The 17911-nt window shown below is 44.7% G+C and overlaps 3 protein-coding genes across 4 annotated transcripts; 1 reads left to right on the plus strand and 2 right to left on the minus strand.

The window, feature by feature from the left end:
* Positions 1 to 1548: 1548 nt before the first annotated feature.
* On the minus strand, positions 1549 to 7446 carry LOC121868528 (docking protein 5-like). 2 transcript variants are annotated; one of them, XM_042369214.1, is made up of 5 exons: positions 7393 to 7446; positions 3454 to 3580; positions 2815 to 3059; positions 2036 to 2200; positions 1549 to 1956 (listed from the first exon to the last, which is right to left on the minus strand). In XM_042369214.1, exons 2-5 carry the CDS (start codon positions 3578 to 3580, stop codon positions 1780 to 1782), a joined length of 714 nt encoding a protein of 237 aa, XP_042225148.1. In that variant the 5' UTR covers positions 7393 to 7446; the 3' UTR covers positions 1549 to 1779. The 2 variants fall into 2 exon arrangements, with proteins under 2 accessions (XP_042225148.1, XP_042225147.1); XM_042369213.1 differs by lacking the exon at positions 7393 to 7446 and adding an exon at positions 6383 to 6641.
* On the minus strand, positions 5493 to 6209 carry LOC121868488 (basic proline-rich protein-like). Its single transcript, XM_042369152.1, has 2 exons — positions 6040 to 6209; positions 5493 to 5892 (listed from the first exon to the last, which is right to left on the minus strand). Exons 1-2 carry the CDS (start codon positions 6207 to 6209, stop codon positions 5493 to 5495), a joined length of 570 nt encoding a protein of 189 aa, XP_042225086.1.
* A 1655-nt stretch (positions 7447 to 9101) lies between the features above and the next one.
* Positions 9102 to 15087, plus strand: LOC121868489. The gene is made up of 5 exons (XM_042369153.1): positions 9102 to 12796; positions 13096 to 13265; positions 13357 to 13504; positions 13867 to 14070; positions 14223 to 15087. The coding sequence occupies exons 1-5, from the start codon at positions 9660 to 9662 to the stop codon at positions 15085 to 15087; spliced, it is 4524 nt and encodes a 1507-aa protein (XP_042225087.1). The 5' UTR covers positions 9102 to 9659.
* Positions 15088 to 17911: the final 2824 nt, after the last annotated feature.

Genomic DNA, 17911 nt, shown 5'->3' on the forward strand with positions numbered 1-17911 from the left:
ATCTATCTATCTATCGACTCTATTCGTATACTGTAACTGCACTTCCCCCAATCCCTCATGGCAATACGTCACTCCTTCCCCGCATGGCAACACGTCACTCCTTCCCCGCAGGGCAACACGTCACTCCTTCCCCGCAGGGCAACACGTCACTCCTTCCCCGCAAGACAACACGTTACATTACTCCTCTCCATGGCAACACGTCTCTCTCTCTCTCTCTCTCTCTCTCCCTCCTATTGGCGTCACTACCTCGATACATCAAACCTTGCCACTGTTTCATCAGCCCGAGAGAGAGAGAGAGAGTTGGACACGTTACCATACTTGAGATTATTTTTTTTTATCCATTATTATTCACAGATCCCTAAACTATTTTTCCTATAGGTTAGGTTAGGTTATCAATTAATCATAGTGTTATTTTTCATGTCTGAGGGTTGGAGACTACAGCCCTCTATCAGGATTAATAATAATAAACAAAGTTAAAGCCATGTTGTACCCGTAAAGCATTATTAAAACCATTGATCTTTTACTGATATTTTTGGATAATACATTAAAGTCTTCTATAAAGGTTCAGTCATCGGAGCGTCGATAATAAGCCTAAAACTACGACTGGTGACGTAAATTAAGGTAAAACATGTGATTAGACTATGGGATAAAGACACCTGTTGTTCCTCTCACCTCTAGCTGTCCCATACGTTGCTGGGAAGAGTAATAACTTGACAACTATATCTTTATTCTACAACCCTGAACTAGATAAAACACCGACGAGGAAAATAAAGGAAATGTATTTTTCACTCTGTCACACTTTAATACCACCATGATTCGAGATGGCTACGGTAAATAAGTTGATGGTTGGAAATACACTGAGGTGACACTATCTATGGTTGCTGGGATAAAAGGGGAGGACCTGGGGGCATACAACGAGCCACAGACACCTCAGTTAAAGACAAGAACTTCCTGACGATGGTAAGATCCACTGACGAAGACTTACTTAATCCCCCTGTGCTTCTGGTCATCTCACGAGCCAGTGGGACGGTCGGCCAATTCTCAGTTACACTAATAATATTAATAATTAACGGTTTATTGAAGGAGCATAGCAGCCAGAAGGCTGAAAATATACAGTTACATAATGGGGGAATGGGTTTCGATTTTCAAATAATATACAAGTAACATAAGTGATGACACTACTTGGGTTCACAGGATGATGTCACTACTTGGGTTCACAGGATGATGTCACTACTTGGGTTCATAGGATGATGACACTACTTGGGTTCACAGGATGATGTCACTACTTGGGTTCACAGGATGATGACACTACTTGGGTTCACAGGATGATGTCACTACTTCGGTTCATAGGATGATGACACTACTTAGGTTCACAGGATGATGTCACTACTTCGGTTCACAGGATGATGACACTACTTGGGTTCTGGGATGATGTCACGACTTGGGTTGATGATGACACTACTTCAGGATGATGTCACTACTTGGGTTCATAGGATGATGTCACTACTTGGGTTCACAGGATGATGACACTACTTGGGATGGGATGATGTCACTACTTTGGTTCACAGGATGATGACACTACTTGGGTTCACAGGATGATGACACTACTTCGGTTCATAGGATGATGACACTACTTGGGTTCACAGGATGATGTCACTACTTGGGTTCACAGGATGATGACACTACTTGAGTTTTCCTTATGTGTGAATAGCAGATCTCTTCTCTAATGCAGTATATCGTACTACTGTACATACCAATACACTATACAGTACCATGAAACTAATTCTTCTTGTGTATATCCATAGCTGCTAACCCCTTGGTCAGGTCTGGCTGTGAGGAATGGTTGGACTTGATAGGATTCAGTAATGAAGTTTGGCTCGTCTTTGTGAGGTCTGGCTGGGAGATGTGTCTTACCCTTCCGAGTTCTGGGAGGGAGGTGCGGTGGCCAACGGTAATCTGAAGGGGAAAAAATATATATGTATTTTATTATGTTAGTTGTGTAAGATAAGACATCCACACACACACACACACTGACCTTGTTATAGATGCTGCGAGTTCGACTGAGTGACGCAGTATGGTCAACCTCCACTGTACCAAGCGCCAATTGGGTTATTCTCTCGGGTGACTCTCCCTTCTGGCACAACAAGTCGAACTGGATGTGTTCCTTTATACCCATTATATAACTGTGAAGACGTTTACCCTATTGAGAGAGGATAATAATAATAATAGCAACAACAACCATAATGATAACAAAAATAATAATAATAATAAAGCAATAATAATAACAAAAAAAGTATAATAACAAAAATAACAATAATAACGCAGAGCTCAAGCAAGGGCGGATCCAGGGATGTTCAGTAAGGGGGTTCAGGGGGTCCGGAAACCCCCCTTTTCAGAAAATAGATACCTGGAACCCTCGCTCATACACCAACACACCCCCTCCCCCAACCTGTTTATGATTACTGCGTTAATTAATTTATCTAATGTGGCATCTTACCTACACACCCCCCCACATACTTACACACACACACACACCCATCACACACACACACACCCACACACACACACCACCCACACACACACACCCACACACACCACACACACACACACACACGCACCTTACACACACACACACACACACACACACACACACACACACACACCTCACACACACACCCCCCACCATACACACCCCACACACACACACACGCTGTTTGGATCCACCCCTTTCTATATTATAACCCCCTACTATAAATCTTAACCTAACCTAAACGCTCCTACTGTTATGACACGCCCGAGGTCGGCCCCACTCACCCTATCGGTACCAAAGATGAACATTCCTTCTCCTGTCGGGGCCCTGCGTCCAGCCTCGAAGTAGAATAACTTTTCGGTGAAGCCAAACTTTCGAATGACGGTAAATGCCCACTTGTACGATGAACAGTTACCCTTCAGCAGGCTAATATGGCCATCTTTAACCAGTAGAGTAAGCACTTCAGCTTTATCCAGACCTAGACGTTTTCCCCCGTCTCGGCTTACTGTGACAGGTAACTGCAACTCTTCTACGGAGAGAGAGAGAGAGAGACAGACAGACAGAATCAGTTAAAATCGTCAAAAAAAGTTCACATTGCTTAAGCCTGTGTCATACTGAGTACAGGTAAACAGTGTATTTATACAGTGTAGGTATACAAACATTGTCTATTGTTCAAGTATACAATGTGTAGGTGTACAAACAACAGTAAATGCTAAATCGATTCGACCAAGGGTAGTTCACACAGGTGTAAGGTCAAGAAAGTTCCATTAGTTTAGTTTAGTTTAGTTTGAAACACACTGTACACAAAGTCAAGAAACCCATTTCAACTATAGTCAGGTCTGGAAACACATTCATTCTTAACCAAAAAATATCCCCACATTTATTCTATAGACTCTGGGAACTGGTTAATCTTCACTACACACCTTGTTCTGGCATCGGGAATGGTTTGAAAGAGATTTCCAACCCTCTTCTGAACCTTTTAGAGTGTTCGTTCGTGGCACTGAAATCATCTCGACTCCATGGCGCGTTCGTGTAACAGTATTGAGGCATCTGGAAAAAAAAACATTGATATTGAATTAAGATTTTTTTTTGTCAATGTTGATCATGTTCAAATGACGTTCATGCGTACTGTACGTGATTTTTTCGTAATTGGTGACAATCGAGTCACCGTGATTTTTCTCTCGTCTGGTAGAAGTGCAGCGTACGTGAATATTTTTCCTTCTCTGGGAGTGTTGGTGTGTACTTGAACAGATTTCAGGCTTGCCCCACAAGGGGGCAAGTTTATTGAGCACTCCCTTGCATCCTGTGCAAGGCGAAGCACAAAAGCGTTTACAGCGCCCAACAGGGAAGCATGCATAGTTCATACTTGGGCGGCAGGGGAGGAGGGAGAGGGTAATTTGATCCTTGCTAGCGCAAAAGTGCTGTCACTGATGATAAGGGGATTCCGGCGTTCAGTGCAGACATAGGTCGCGCCTTCACGAATGCCCGCAAGGATGGCTATGCTTTCAGTGTTAATGGAGGAGGCCCAATCATGGACCCTGGTTTTTCCTGCGGACCTGGCGCTCAGGGATCCACACGGCTGCACCAGCGCCGCCCAGCGTGACAACAGACCCATCACAGTCGACAAGGAGAGGGGGTGGGAGGTCATGAGAGAGTAGGCGACATCATCACCCTGCTCGAGGCCGCTAAGTTTGAGTATATATCTTAGTACATCTCAATAGTCCATAAACACGCGGACTTCCATATACAATCAATACCTCACTAGTCGGGAATCGTAGCCTGGACTTCTGCGTGTGGCGCAGCGGTAGCGATCCCTGTTCACACGCAGAGATCCAGGGTTCGATTCCCGACTAGTGAGATATTGTTTGTATATATCTTAGTAAGTGAACGCTTTCCTTTGTCCTGTAGTGCTGGGAATCAGCGTGACCTTTCCATCTTGTCTGTCAGCGTTCGTAAGCATATAGTCTTTTGTCAGCAGTCGTGTACAACACCCCCAACACATCACACAACATCCCAACACATCACAAAACACCCCCAACACATCACCAACATCCCAACACATCACAGACCACTACAGAACGCGGGAAATGGGAGATGTATATATAAATTCAAAGGATAAACCCGTTCGTTCCCATCCGCGGAAGGAAAGAATTCGTGTCCCAGATGATAGTGCTTCCTGGGAGAAAAAAACAATTACGATAAAGTCAGTATTGAAGTAGTACAGTTTTAACTTACCTTTAACCTAATCTAATCTAATTTAACTTAATTTAACCTAACCTAACCTACTCCTGTTTAAATCGTTTTGATATTAACTTTATTTGTAACATATTAATTTGAGCGAGACATACAGACAGACACACACACACACACACAGAAAGAGAGAGAGAGAGAGAGAGAGAGAGAGAGAGAGAGAGAGAAAGAGAAAAGAGAGAGAGAGAGAGAAAAGAGAGAGAGAGATGTACTGAACTGTTCTCTCTGACCAATGTTAACGTTCCCGTGTTCACTAAGGAGTCACCATACTGTCACAACACATACATCTGTTAATTAATTCAGACACAACAACCACTGGCCATGTTGTAATTAAGGGTTATTGAGTAGTTTAAAGATTATCTTTGTTACCCATCATATACACACTGGTGCTACAACACTCCAACCTAACCTAATCCAATCTAACTTACCCTAACCTAACACAACCCAATCTAACCTACGCAAGTCTAACCTACCCTAGCCTTAATCCAATCTAACTTACCCTAACCTAATAACAAAACAACAATAACAACGAAACAACGATAACAACAACAAAGCAACAATAACAACACTAACAAAGCAACAACAACTAGCGAAATCCAAATTACTGTAGAAAAAATACAATATATGAAAGACAACAAAGTGGGAAAAAAATATCGAGATTAAACGGAAAACAGGAAGTGAAAACTAGGTTCTGGATACGCCCGGAGATGTCCTAGGTGGTCCTGAGAGGTCCTGAGGGATCCCTAGAGGTCCTGGGGGATCCCGAGAGGTCCTGGGTGGTCCTGGGAGGTCCTGGGGGATCCCGAGAGGTCCTGAGAGGTCCTGGGGGATCCCGAGAGGTCCTGGGTGGTCCTGGGAGGTCCTGGGGGATCCCGAGAGGTCCTGAGAGGTCCTGGGGGATCCCGAGAGGTCCTGGGTGGTCCTGGGAGGTCCTGGGGGATCCCGAGAGGTCCTGAGAGGTCCTGGGGGATCCCGAGAGGTCCTGGGTGGTCCTGGGAGGTCCTGGGGGATCCCGAGAGGTCCTGAGAGGTCCTGGGGGATCCCGAGAGGTCCTGGGGGATCCCGAGAGGTCCTGGGTGGTCCTGAGAGGTCCTGGGGGGTCCTGAGCGTTCCTGCATATAGCCTTGAAACGTCCTAAGCAATCCTGAAAGGTCCTGAACACCCCTGAGAGGTCTTAGGTGGTCACCGGTGGTCTTGCGGTCCTGTGTAGTTGTAGGCGGTTCATTTCCGTGGTTTCGTTTGCTCTATCAAACAATTACTGTGAAGCTTCGGTCTGTGGAAGCTGTGGTCTGTGGAAGCTTCGGTCTGTGGAAGCTGTGGTCTGTGGAAGCTTCGGTCTGTGGAAGCTGTGGTCTGTGGAAGCTTCGGTCTGTGGAAGCTGTGGTCTGTATAAGCCTACACGTTCAACTATGGTCTTCGAGCGAGTCATTTACTTCACTCGTCAACACAGCACGTCACACCGTCAGCACCACAATACGTTACATCACAACACTCCACATCCACATCAGAACACAGCAGAGAACACCGAAACACAGCATTGCATTGGTTTATATAAGACACAGTACATGACACCACCACAACATTGCTGTTGGGTCTCCTTACCACAAGACTTGAAGGTACTGTACGCCTTAACACAGCCCCAACTAATGCTGTACTTCAGGGGTTGCATCCGTGCCGCCTCTACGTCCGCTAGTTGTCGTAACTAACACATAGCACAAGTAATCAATCTACCATTTCAAGACTGACAGAAGCCCCGGAAATCAAACATCCGCTCTCTGGTTTGTTACTGATATAGTTCCATCTATCTATGCTTTCGTCGATTATATAGCCGTTTTCTTCTTGTCTCAAAATTGTCCACTCTGTATGAGAACTATATCGGAAGTTACTGGCGTCACTGTGTGTGTGTGAGAGCCTTTCTGCCAGACGTACGATTCTTCTTATATTTCTGAATAACGTCATTAAATCAAAACAAAACCTATGAAATAAAAAAACTAACCCCATGAAAAAACTAAAGTCATGACACAAACGAAGTTCATGAAATAACAATTAAGATCATGACCCAAATTAATGTCATGAGGTAAAAACTAGTCACATCAAAATAATATTATGTGCTTGTAAAAACGAAAGCATATCACCGGATGGGACATGTACAGTACTTGGGTCACTACCCACAAAAGTTCTGTCGTCTCTCGTGGACCACGAACTCCCAGAGATTCAGACTCATGAAGCTGAAGCATTTATGGATATAATAATACATCACTTTGGGGTCACGAGTCTGAATCTCGGGGTTCGGGGTTCAGGAGGAGAGGTGATTGGACTTTTGTGGTTGACTGCACTTCGAAATCAGTTTGATATTAATTAAGCATGTGACAGTGGACAAATAGGATAGAATAGTACATTTATAGAGCTGCATCTTCTTCCTAGACACGCTCTCTTAACACCAATCACTGGACAAAACTACACAGGGACTCCACCTTAACTTAGATACGGTCACTTAAAACCAATCACTGGATAAAATACAGTTGAACTCTTTGAGCAATGGGTTTAACTTTGAACAGGTTAATGTAAACAACGCAGTTATCAATATACAAAGATAGTGTAGGTATACGAACAATGATAAAGAGAAAGTCGATTTGTCCCAGTGTAGTCCAACCAAGCCACCAGAGTGTGTATGTGTGTGTATGTGTGTATGTGTGTACACGCTTCCCCCACAGGATGTAACTATGAAGTTGTCGGAAACGAGATAGTAAACATCAGGGATTCCACAGGGATTAGAGAAGGTTTGGTTTGGTTTGGTGCTCTGCTGTCCTAAGAATATTTCCCACTATATAACTGGTACATTCTTAAACATGATGACCGCAAAAAAGGCCGCCAAAAAATACCGTAAGAAAGACGGCAAAAAATACCATAAAAAGACCGCAATAAGCACACAACAAGCACCACAACAAACACCGCAAAAAAGACCTTAAGAAACACCTGAATAAATGCCTCAAGAAAAACCGAAAGAAAAAGTTAGCATTACGGTATTGAAGATGGTAGCATTAGCTTAAATTAAAAATTAAAAAATAAAAGTTATTGCTGATATCCATACAGAAAATAAACACAGAAAACTTTCCATTTTCATAGAAAACTTTACTTAACAGCATATACTCATATAAGACTTTCGTGTAAGCAAAAATTTCATTATAAAATCCTACACTAAATATCCCATTTCATTACCGCTTCCGATTTTGTATTTTCATGAGTAATATATGCACCAACTATATAATGAGAATTGATTTCGCCATTAAAGGCGCATTTCTATCCTTGGCAAGTCCTACTAACGTAAACTGAAAACGCCTAGAAATAACCTTATTTAGAGATACATTACCTTATTACTGAAACAAAGATTCTGTACTTAATTTTGTCCACTAATTAATGTTAATATAACGTAGCTAAGTGAGAATCCCAATGTCATTTTGTCTAGAGAGGTTAAATCCTCGTCCTCAGAATTAAACCATCGTCCTCAGAATTAAATTATCATTCTCAAGTGATTGAAATTACTTGTCACAATCTTTAACCCAAGTTCTCAAAGTTCCGAAATTTCCTTTTGATTTAGCTTATTCAGGTGACGGAACAGAGCTGGCGAACGCTCGCCCCACAAGGGGGTCACAGCTCAAGGTTAAAGAAGTCGCAGGCCCAGAAAACTGCGAGGGCAAACTTTTTCGAAGTGAGAGTTGTGAACTGTTGGAACAATCTACCAGAAAGTGTTGTGACGGCACCGAGTGTGAGCTATTTCAAGACCAGACTTGACCAACACTGGAGCAGGTTCAGGTACATTCAGGAGTCGGTGCATGCCCAGTACTTGCCAACAGTGCGTAACAGAGACGTGACCGATCGCCCCAGCGGCTAACGAGCCGATCAGTGGTGGAAGAGGATAAAATGAAAATGAAAAGGAGACTGCACTTGAGACTCCATGTTACGCTACGATGTTATTTTGTCCCGTTATTTTGGAGTTATCTTGAGTGTCTTACTTGAACCGTGACATTTAATATCCTAACACTTGTCCCAAACCTCAACCCCGCGACAAACGTTTTTTCAAGATCTACGTTCAATATATTTTAGTTCGTGAATTATGTAGTACTAATTATGTATATTTGGATTTAATTAAACACCTCATTAAGACTACTCACTTAAATGAACGTGGAATGTTTTCAGGGAGAGAGGAGACTGAACGAAGACCATCACTAGCGAACACAGTGGAAGGCGAGTGAGGGGGGGACGGCCGGGGAGAAAGGAGAGGAAGGCACAGGTTGGAAGAGGATATATATCCCCCTCTTTCCTCCCCCCTTCGTTATCTTAACCTCGTCACTCATTCCCTACAAGACAGAGTTACTGGACGCTTCGTCAATCATGGCCCTCGTTACTTCAGGCCCACCACTCATCATCTACAGGGCGATAAAACTAATATGGATCCCTTATAGTCGAGGCAAGGAAACTTCAGTACTCTGTCGGTCTGAATTTTAAAGTTCTTTTGCGGCCAACTGAGAAACTCATACTCGCCATGAACAAGTGGATGACAAGCTACGGTGTTTATGAGTAGTGGTGAAGTGTGATGAACAAGTGGATGATGACAAGCTACGGTGTTTATGAGTAGTGGTGAAGTGCGATGAACAAGTGGATGATGACAAGCTACGGTATTTATGAGTATAGTGGTGAAGTGTGATGAGCAAGAGGATGATGACTTAAGCTATGGTGTTACTATGATGTGAGTGCCCTGATGTTGATAACCTAAGTCCCCACGTAAATACTATTGGTTTAGTCGAGGACCTTTGAACCTCAACACGACTCCTTGCCACACTGAACCCTGTTGCAGCCATAGTCGTACCCTGTCGCAGCCATGTCGTTCAGTCGCCCTCGAGCTGCGATCCAGGTAAACGACCACAACATCTTTCGCTTACTTAAGGCGCATGTTACTGAGGCTCGTCTAGTTATGCACAACATCCTCAGGTGGGGCTGTCAGAAGAGCCAAACTCAGACCTTTGAGGATTATATAATAAATGATTTGGGTGTTGCTCGTAACATATACAACAAACGATTAGACAGAAAACAAAAAGAAAGCATTAAATCTAATCCTGTTGGCAGTAAATTTGACATAACTCTGTTGTATAAGATTATCCAAATTGCATGTCACTCACTAGCTCCATTCTATGACAGTAAGTGGACTGATGACGACCCCACACGACTGGAGTTTCTGTTAACTTGTATAAAAAACTCCCGCAACGATCTGGCACACGGCGTCACACAGTGCAATAAAACGGAAATGGTGGAAAGGATAGAACAACTGAGAGACCTACTGAAGAATACCGTGAAAATTGGCGGAGAACTGTATGGTGTTGATCCTGTGGAAGTAAAAGACCTGACGTCTGAGATTAACACCAACCTCAACAATATAAGAGACCAACCCTTCACACACGACAACATAAATCAGTATCGCCAGGCCGTGTTGTTCGACAGCCTGAGATCTGTCATGTGTGACAACGGAACCACAGAGTTAGGGAGAACACACAGTAAAAAGGTCTACCTCAACCCTCTCTCACTCATAAATGACAGTCAGTGTCACTTTCATGTGAGGGCCATCTTCACTGGCCTTCTCATTCAGAGCGTCAGGGCTAACAGAAGACACGTATCGGTTAACTTTGAAGACTTGTTGGATTACTGTGACCCGTCATTCAGCGTTACTCCTGTAGACGAGGACTACGTTGGTGACAGCATTAGAGAGGTGCCTGATGATGTAGTAAAAGCTTCGGTACTTCTCCTCGAGGGTCGTGTAGGGAGTGGGAAGACCACTTTGTTAAAGATGGTCATGTCAGAGTGGATCACAGGATCAGGAGCCGTCAAAGGTCTGTCTGTTTACGACCTCTTGTTCTACGTGAAGTGCAGCGACTCCACCACAGACTCCCTCACCAAGCTGCTCACGCTGGAGATGCCTGAGACGGCCTCGAGGTTTTGTGAGTATGACTTACTTCAGATTCTATTAAGCCTCAAAGTTTTAGTCTTAATGGATGGCCTGGACGAGCTCAGTCAATCCTCGGAGAAAATATTCAGAGAAATTCTCGCTGTTATGAATTCTTCTAATATAACCCTGATCTGTACAACAAGACCAGAGAAGATTAAAGAGATCAAAACAATTGTGTCAGACAAAGTAAACATCGTGCGCTTAAAGATACAGGGGATACCACGGGAGAAGAAGCAGGACTTTGTGAGAGTTTATCACGAGGAGCTGAGACAAAAACGTTTGAGTGACCAGGACACGGAGCGCCTCGTACAGTTCGTGGGGGAGGCGCCAGTACACTTACAAGACTTCTTGACACATCCCCTAAACCTTGTGCTGTTGTCCTTCCTTTGGGTCAGAGTGCAGGGAAAGATAAGTCAGTTAACATCAAGCACAATGTTATATATCGAGATTCACGAACTTCTGAAGGAGAGGATGTACGAGAGACTGAAGCAAAACGCCATAACACAACACTTACCCATTACACAAATACAGGAGAAGTGTAAACAGCTCCTTAGTGTCTTGTATCAAGCAGCTTTAAACTCAGTGTGGCGGAAAGCAATTTCTTTGGATCCGAAAATTACGCACAAGCTTTCAGATCAGTGCTCGAGGCTAGAATTGCCTCCAGAGGAAGTACTTTCAACCTTCCTGGTGTCTGTGTTGATCGACACACCCGGCGGATACGTGAATCAGCTGAGCTTTCCTCACAAGGGCATCCATGACTTTTATGCCGCCAACCATGTGATAGAGTTGATAAGAAATACGTTCTACGAGGGAGATGGAAGCATTCTGGGTGAACTTAAAAGTTTGTTCAGAAAAGTGGGTTTGTCAAATTATAAAATTCAACAGATGCCCAACAGCACCGCGGACCATAGAAAGCAACGTACCATCCGCCAGATTCTAAATAAACTTCACAAAGATGACCAACAGTCTTTTCAAATCAGCATATACAGAAATGTTTTGCACCACCTTGTTGGACTTCTCAAAGTCGACGGTCCTGATGCCATAAAACAACACGCCCAGGAAGCCGTGGAACTCTTGAAGTCGACGAACATGTCATTTGAACAACTAGTGGACATTCTCACTGAAACTGACTGTAACATGGATCTGGCAAAGGAAGTGTCTAAATTTCTCCCAAAGAAGGAGTGGACGGTCACAAACGAACACGTTCAAGCAGCAGCCAGTCTTCTTTGCTTCAACAGTCCCCGTCGTTTGATCATCGACATAATGGACGACCCAAACCAAATAGCGCACTTGGAGAGCTTAATGGAGGCAACATCACGGTGCAATTGTGTAGTGCAGCTGTACCTTCACCATCACTGGCGATACCCAAACGCTGGCTCATCCGACTCCTTCCTCAGCATACTGGTAACCGGCAAACGTCCAGTCAACACATCAGGTCACGGGTCACAAGACGACTTCCACACACAGGACCTCCCATCAGGTCACAGGTCGCAAGACGACCTCCACACACAGGACCTACCATCAGATCACGGGTCACAAGACGACCTCCACACACAGGACCTACCATCAGATCACGGGTCGCAAGACGACCTCCACACACAAGACCTACCATCAGATCACGGGTCACAAGACGACCTCCACACACAGGACCTACCATCAGATCACGGGTCGCAAGACGACCTCCACACACAGGACCTACCATCAGATCACGGGTCGCAAGACGACCTCCACACACAGGACCTACCTTCAGATCACAGGTCACAAGACGACCTCCACACACAGGACCCACCATCAGCTCACGGATCACTAGACCTGACTACCTTTAGAGACGACCTCTACTCTGGTCACTGGTCACGGGAACACCTGTTCAGTGGGTCACAGACAGAGCTACTCAGTGGGTCACCAGAAGATCTACTCACTACAAGAGATGGTCCCTTAGGTCACAATAACCTGGCAGTCAACCACACTAACTCGAACTATGATCTGTGTGACAGGGCTTCGACACTCAGAGAAGGAAGGTAAGATAACAATCTGTTTTTGTTATTGGTGTTCATTCTTTAACCCTCGACGATTTAAAACCATCGTCCTCAACGGGTTAAACCACAATCCTTAATGGTTAAATCATAGAGTTAACTCATCATTTAAATGGTATAATATAACAAAAGATTTCTCATATCATTTCATATTAAACAATAATATTAGCTGTGATACAGAATACGTATTGTATATAACTGGATAAAAATAATGTAATTTATACCATTGATTTATATAATGCTAAGGAGATCTACATAATATAATGCGGTTTATCCTGTTGCAGGAGCTACCTGACGGAGGCGTTGGGTCGGTTTGGGGCACAGACAACCAGAGACCTTCTACCCAACACACTGACGGACCTTCACATTGCTCTGGCTGACGATGATGACGCCCTTGCCTGGCAGAAAATAACTGGAGCATTGTGCACCCTCTTCCCTGACCTGCGCCATTTGTGTGAGTTACATCATCTGTCAGTCATGAGTAACATCATCTGTCAGTCACGAGTTACATCTGTCAGTTTAACGAGAGGTGTTTGTGTTGGCAGGGGTTCACGTGGTGGTGGGCGTGTGTTCAGAGTTATTGCCACGCCTCCCGCGCCTTCACTTCCGCCCGCGCCTCTACTTGTCGGGCGTGGGTGACGAAGACGTCCAGTGGGCGTGCCAGGCCGCGCAGGCGCTCCTTCCCCAAGAATCGTGAGTCATTATGAGTTAACTGAACTGACTCAACACAACTTAATGACACATACATAGAAAACGAAAGAGAGAGAGAGAGAGAGAGAACGCGCGCGAAAGAGTGGGAGAAAGAGAGAACGCGCGCGAAAGAGCAAGAGAAAGAACGCGCGCGAAAGAGCAAGAGAAAGAGAGAGAACGCGCGCGAAAGAGCGAGAGAAAGAGAGAGAACGCGCGGGAAAGAGTGAGAGAAAGAGAGAACGCGCGCGAAAGAGCGAGAGAAAGAGAGAGAACGCGCGCGAAAGAGCGAGAGAAAGAGAGAGAACGTGCGCGAAAGAGCGAGAGAAAGAGAGAGATAAATTAATATGTCTTCCGTCTCTCACCAGTAAGTTCGCAAGCATAAATCTGGCACGCAGTACAGTCACCGAGGAAGGCCTAGACGCACTGACGGAGGGGCTACAGCAGCTGGGTGTGAGTGTGTACAGCGGGAGGAGCGGTGGTCTGATGGTAGCGTCGTCAGCCCTAACATATACCCCAGTCTTACAACTTAACGAACTCGTCCTCAGTCGCCTCAACTGCCCATTCTCTAAGTAAGTTCTGCATCTCTTGGTGATTAAGTAGTCATAATTGAGGAAAAAAAATAATGTTTATGAGACTCAATGTTTATTTTAAATTCAAAAGGAAATTTAAGGACAACTTTTATATTTTGAGTTTTTGTTTTCTCTTCTCTCTCAACTGACAGGGTCGATGAGGACGATATTTGGTTTGATGAATCCATTTATGAACAGGTACATGAATACGACAAACTACCAGTTCAACTCGACATACCGGCAACTATATCAGAAACGGAGGAAGAATTCGATAACAAACTGACGAAATATATCCACCCAGGAAACGCCTCTTCCGTACCTGACTCAACCTATACAGAATTGCCTCCTCTCTTACCAGGAGCTCCACTTAGTACTGGTGTGAAGGTGTCGGAGGGGTTTATAAGCGACCACAACGACAGAGTGGGACAACAACGTGTATCTTCAGAGTCAGTACACCCCTTGCACCAACGACCACCAGTCAGCCCACCACGGACGCCTCCAGCCCTCCCGCCACCAAGGGCACAAGTCAGCCCACCACGGACGCCTCCAGCCCTTCCGCCACGAAGGGCACAAGTCAGCCCACCACGGGCGCCACCAGCCTTCCCGCCACGAAGGGCACAAGTCAACCCACCACGGGCGCCACCAGTCCTCCCGCCACCAAGCAGGAAGTCACGAGGATATCTGCAGCCAAAACCATCATTAACCTCCTACTGGCGTTGCCGACGAGGTACTGATGGCCAGTTTAACTCCTGGGATTCTAGACCTGACTGTCACGGTCCATGGCATGACTGTCACGGTCCAAGGCATGACTGTCACGGTCCAAGGCATGACTGTCACGGTCCAAGGCATGACTGTCACGGTTCAAGGCATGACTGTCACGGTTCAAGGCATGACTGTCACGGTCCATGGCATGACTGTCACACAGTTCTGCATGACTGTCACGGTCAAGGCATGACTGTCACAGTCCAAGGCATGACTATCACGGTCCAAAGGCAGACTGTCACGGTCAAGGCATGACTGTCACAATCCAGGCATGACTGTCACGATCCAAGGCATGGCTGTCACGGTCCAAGGCATGACGGTCACGGTTCAAGGCATGACTGTCACGGTTCAAGGCATGACTGTCACGGTCCAAGGCATGACTGTCACGGTCCAAGGCATGACTGTCACGGTCCAAGGCATGACTGTCACGGTATCATGTGTGAAAAAAACTTCCCTACAGATTACACTTATCTAACCTTAGGTCAACATAATCACCCTAGGTCTATTAACAAGGACCATAGGCCTCATCTCAGGGGTCCCAACCGTGATAATGACCATAGGCCTCATCTCCAGGGTCCCAACCGTGGTAACAATGAAGATAGTATTTACCTCAGGGGTCCCAACCGTGATAATGACCATAGGCCTCATCTCAGGGGTCCCAACCGTGGTAACAATAAAGATAGTATTTACCTCAATGGTCCCAACCGTGATAATGACCATAGGCCTCATCTCAGGGGTCCCAACAGTGGTAACAATGAAGATAGTATTTACCTCAGGGTTCCCAACCGTGATAATGACCATAGGCCTCATCTCCAGGGTCCCAACCGTGGTAACAATGAAGATAGTATTTACCTCAGGGGTCCCAACCGTGATAATGACCATAGGCCTCATCTCAGGGGTCCCAACAGTGGTAACAATGAAGACAGTATTTACCTCAGGGGTCCCAACCGTGATAATGACCATAGGCCTCATCTCAGGGGTCCCAACAGTGGTAACAATGAAGACAGTATTTACCTCAGGGGTCCCAACCGTGATAATGACCATAGGCCTCATCTCAGGGGTCCCAACAGTGGTAACAATGAAGACAGTATTTACCTCAGGGGTCCCAACCGTGATAATGACCATAGGCCTCATCTCAGGGGTCCCAACAGTGGTAACAATGAAGACAGTATTTACCTCAGGGGTCCCAACCGTGATAACAACGTACGTACAGGTGAAGATTATGAAGACATCACTGAGTACTTTTGCCCGCCAGCCAATGACAACGAGTCTAATTTCTCTTGTTGTACTATTATATAGAGAATGAAAATGCAGATCTCTCTCTCTCTCTCTCTCAGCGCCAGTCAGCGAAAACGCGCCCATGACCGTCAAAACCAATACAAAGGCAACTGTGTTTTCGCAAGCATTCAGGACCCACTTGAGCATGAGAAATGAGTTTGGTTTCTGAGGTGTGTGTGTGTGTGTGTAATCTCAGGAAGTCATAACACCGAAATGTATAGGAATAAAATACCTGCTTCCTTCTGTGTTTCCTTAACCCTATAAGTAACTCAGATCTCAGTACCTGGACTTTATAGTGAGGTCCAACTTCTTCTCAATTCATGGTATTAGTTATTGTAATGGACCCTTTAGTAAATGATCGTTTATTCATGCATTGGTTTTCACTTGCTCTCATTCACAGGTTGATCAGTAGCGATAGCCTCTCCTCTTATGGCTGGGTGCAGGTTAACGCTTACCAAGGCATCATACTGATGTAATTTATTAATATTCAACATAACACCCATGAAGGTTACCATAGACACGTAATATTTCGTTCTAGGAGTAACTATGTTTGGTAATCAGAGTCTTGGTAAAAATATGTTCGTAAATGCAAAGGCAGCCAGCGCCAGGCATTAGATCCTCAACTCTCTCCTTCTCCTCCTCCTCCCAGAGATGCTGCAGTTGGTATATTTTATTCAGTAACATTCCATAATCGTGGCAATAATGAATGTCTATAAACATTTTAATTAAGAAGATTGTACGAGTGTTAAGAACATGACAGTCGAGGTGTCAGGAGTTCAGACAATGAGTGTTCGGTTTTTTATCTTGTTCGTCGTCAGCAATTCGGAGTGAAAGAAGGTGTACAGCACAGTGGCGATAATATAAGTTTAATGCTCTGTATAATTATTGTGTTATGACCCTTCCTACCCTGTCAACTTGTGGCAGAGGGAAAATGTGGAATAAAGAACAAAAAATCCTACCCTACCCTACCTTAACATTTTGCTGGCATATGATTTAGGCTAGTGGGCTGATGTTTCCAGAATAATAGGCCAATATAGTTTAAATAGTGAAATATATTAATAATTTGCCCCAAAAAATTAACAAAAGAGAATGGTCTGGTACTCAGCTTGGACCCGACTGCTGCGGTGTGGCACGATGGAGGTCACTGCTTGGAGCCGCGGTGTCCTCCTCTACAACACAACCCGACAGTAATGCTTTACACACACACACACCGCCTTTAGACACGAGCATCTCCCTTGGGGTATACACACTAGTCACCCAAACCTCGGTCACGACTCATCACCAGCAGAGACAGGACGGAGGACTCAGACAACACAACCATCCATCACAGACACCACAACTAAACCACCGTCACCTGCTCTCCACTCTCTTGTTTCTTCCCTGTAGTGTAAACTTTAGATTAGCTCAGACACACATACTCGAAGCCCTATGAAGCCTCTAAGCCAACGAACCCTACTAACAAAAGCTTCTCAACTATTAACATATTGAAACATTACAAAATTAAACAAAATACAAGATTTCACTAGTGTATTTTGTACATTGGCCTGTTTAATTTGGGATTAAAAGTAGGGTAGGGTAGGAGTTTGGTAAAGTTACATACAGTAAGCGAATAAAAAATACACCAAAAAACACTAGAAAAACAAAAACCAAACCTAACCTAACCTAACCTATCTGACGCTCGCCATATGATGGACTCGCCTATTTCTTACCTTATTAGCCTGGTTCTTGTTTGTCGTTGGATTCTGAAATTCTTACAGGTTGCTGATGTTGATTCGAGACCGAAAATAAAAATCGAATTTGA

This window comes from Homarus americanus, unplaced genomic scaffold (assembly GCF_018991925.1).
Source record: "Homarus americanus isolate GMGI-L3 unplaced genomic scaffold, GMGI_Hamer_2.0 scaffold59495, whole genome shotgun sequence".
NCBI classification, from domain to species: Eukaryota; Metazoa; Arthropoda; class Malacostraca; order Decapoda; family Nephropidae; genus Homarus; species Homarus americanus.

What these genes read in the sequence shown, in the direction of transcription:
- LOC121868488 (XM_042369152.1), bottom strand. Translation starts at nt 6,209, where the DNA reads ATGACTCGCTCGAAGACCATAGTTGAACGTGTAGGCTTATACAGACCA. An exon ending in CCACAGACCGAAGCTTCACA is followed by an intron (nt 5,893 to 6,039) that starts GTAATTGTTTGA and finishes GGCTATATGCAG; the next exon opens with GAACGCTCAGGACCCCCCAG.
- LOC121868489 (XM_042369153.1), top strand. Translation starts at nt 9,660, where the DNA reads ATGTCGTTCAGTCGCCCTCGAGCTGCGATCCAGGTAAACGACCACAAC. An exon ending in TCGACACTCAGAGAAGGAAG is followed by an intron (nt 12,797 to 13,095) that starts GTAAGATAACAA and finishes ATCCTGTTGCAG; the next exon opens with GAGCTACCTGACGGAGGCGT. An exon ending in GCGCTCCTTCCCCAAGAATC is followed by an intron (nt 13,505 to 13,866) that starts GTGAGTCATTAT and finishes GTCTCTCACCAG; the next exon opens with TAAGTTCGCAAGCATAAATC.
- LOC121868528 (XM_042369214.1), bottom strand. Translation starts at nt 3,580, where the DNA reads ATGCCTCAATACTGTTACACGAACGCGCCATGGAGTCGAGATGATTTC. An exon ending in ATTCCCGATGCCAGAACAAG is followed by an intron (nt 3,060 to 3,453) that starts GTGTGTAGTGAA and finishes CTCTCTCCGTAG; the next exon opens with AAGAGTTGCAGTTACCTGTC. An exon ending in TCATCTTTGGTACCGATAGG is followed by an intron (nt 2,201 to 2,814) that starts GTGAGTGGGGCC and finishes CTCTCTCAATAG; the next exon opens with GGTAAACGTCTTCACAGTTA.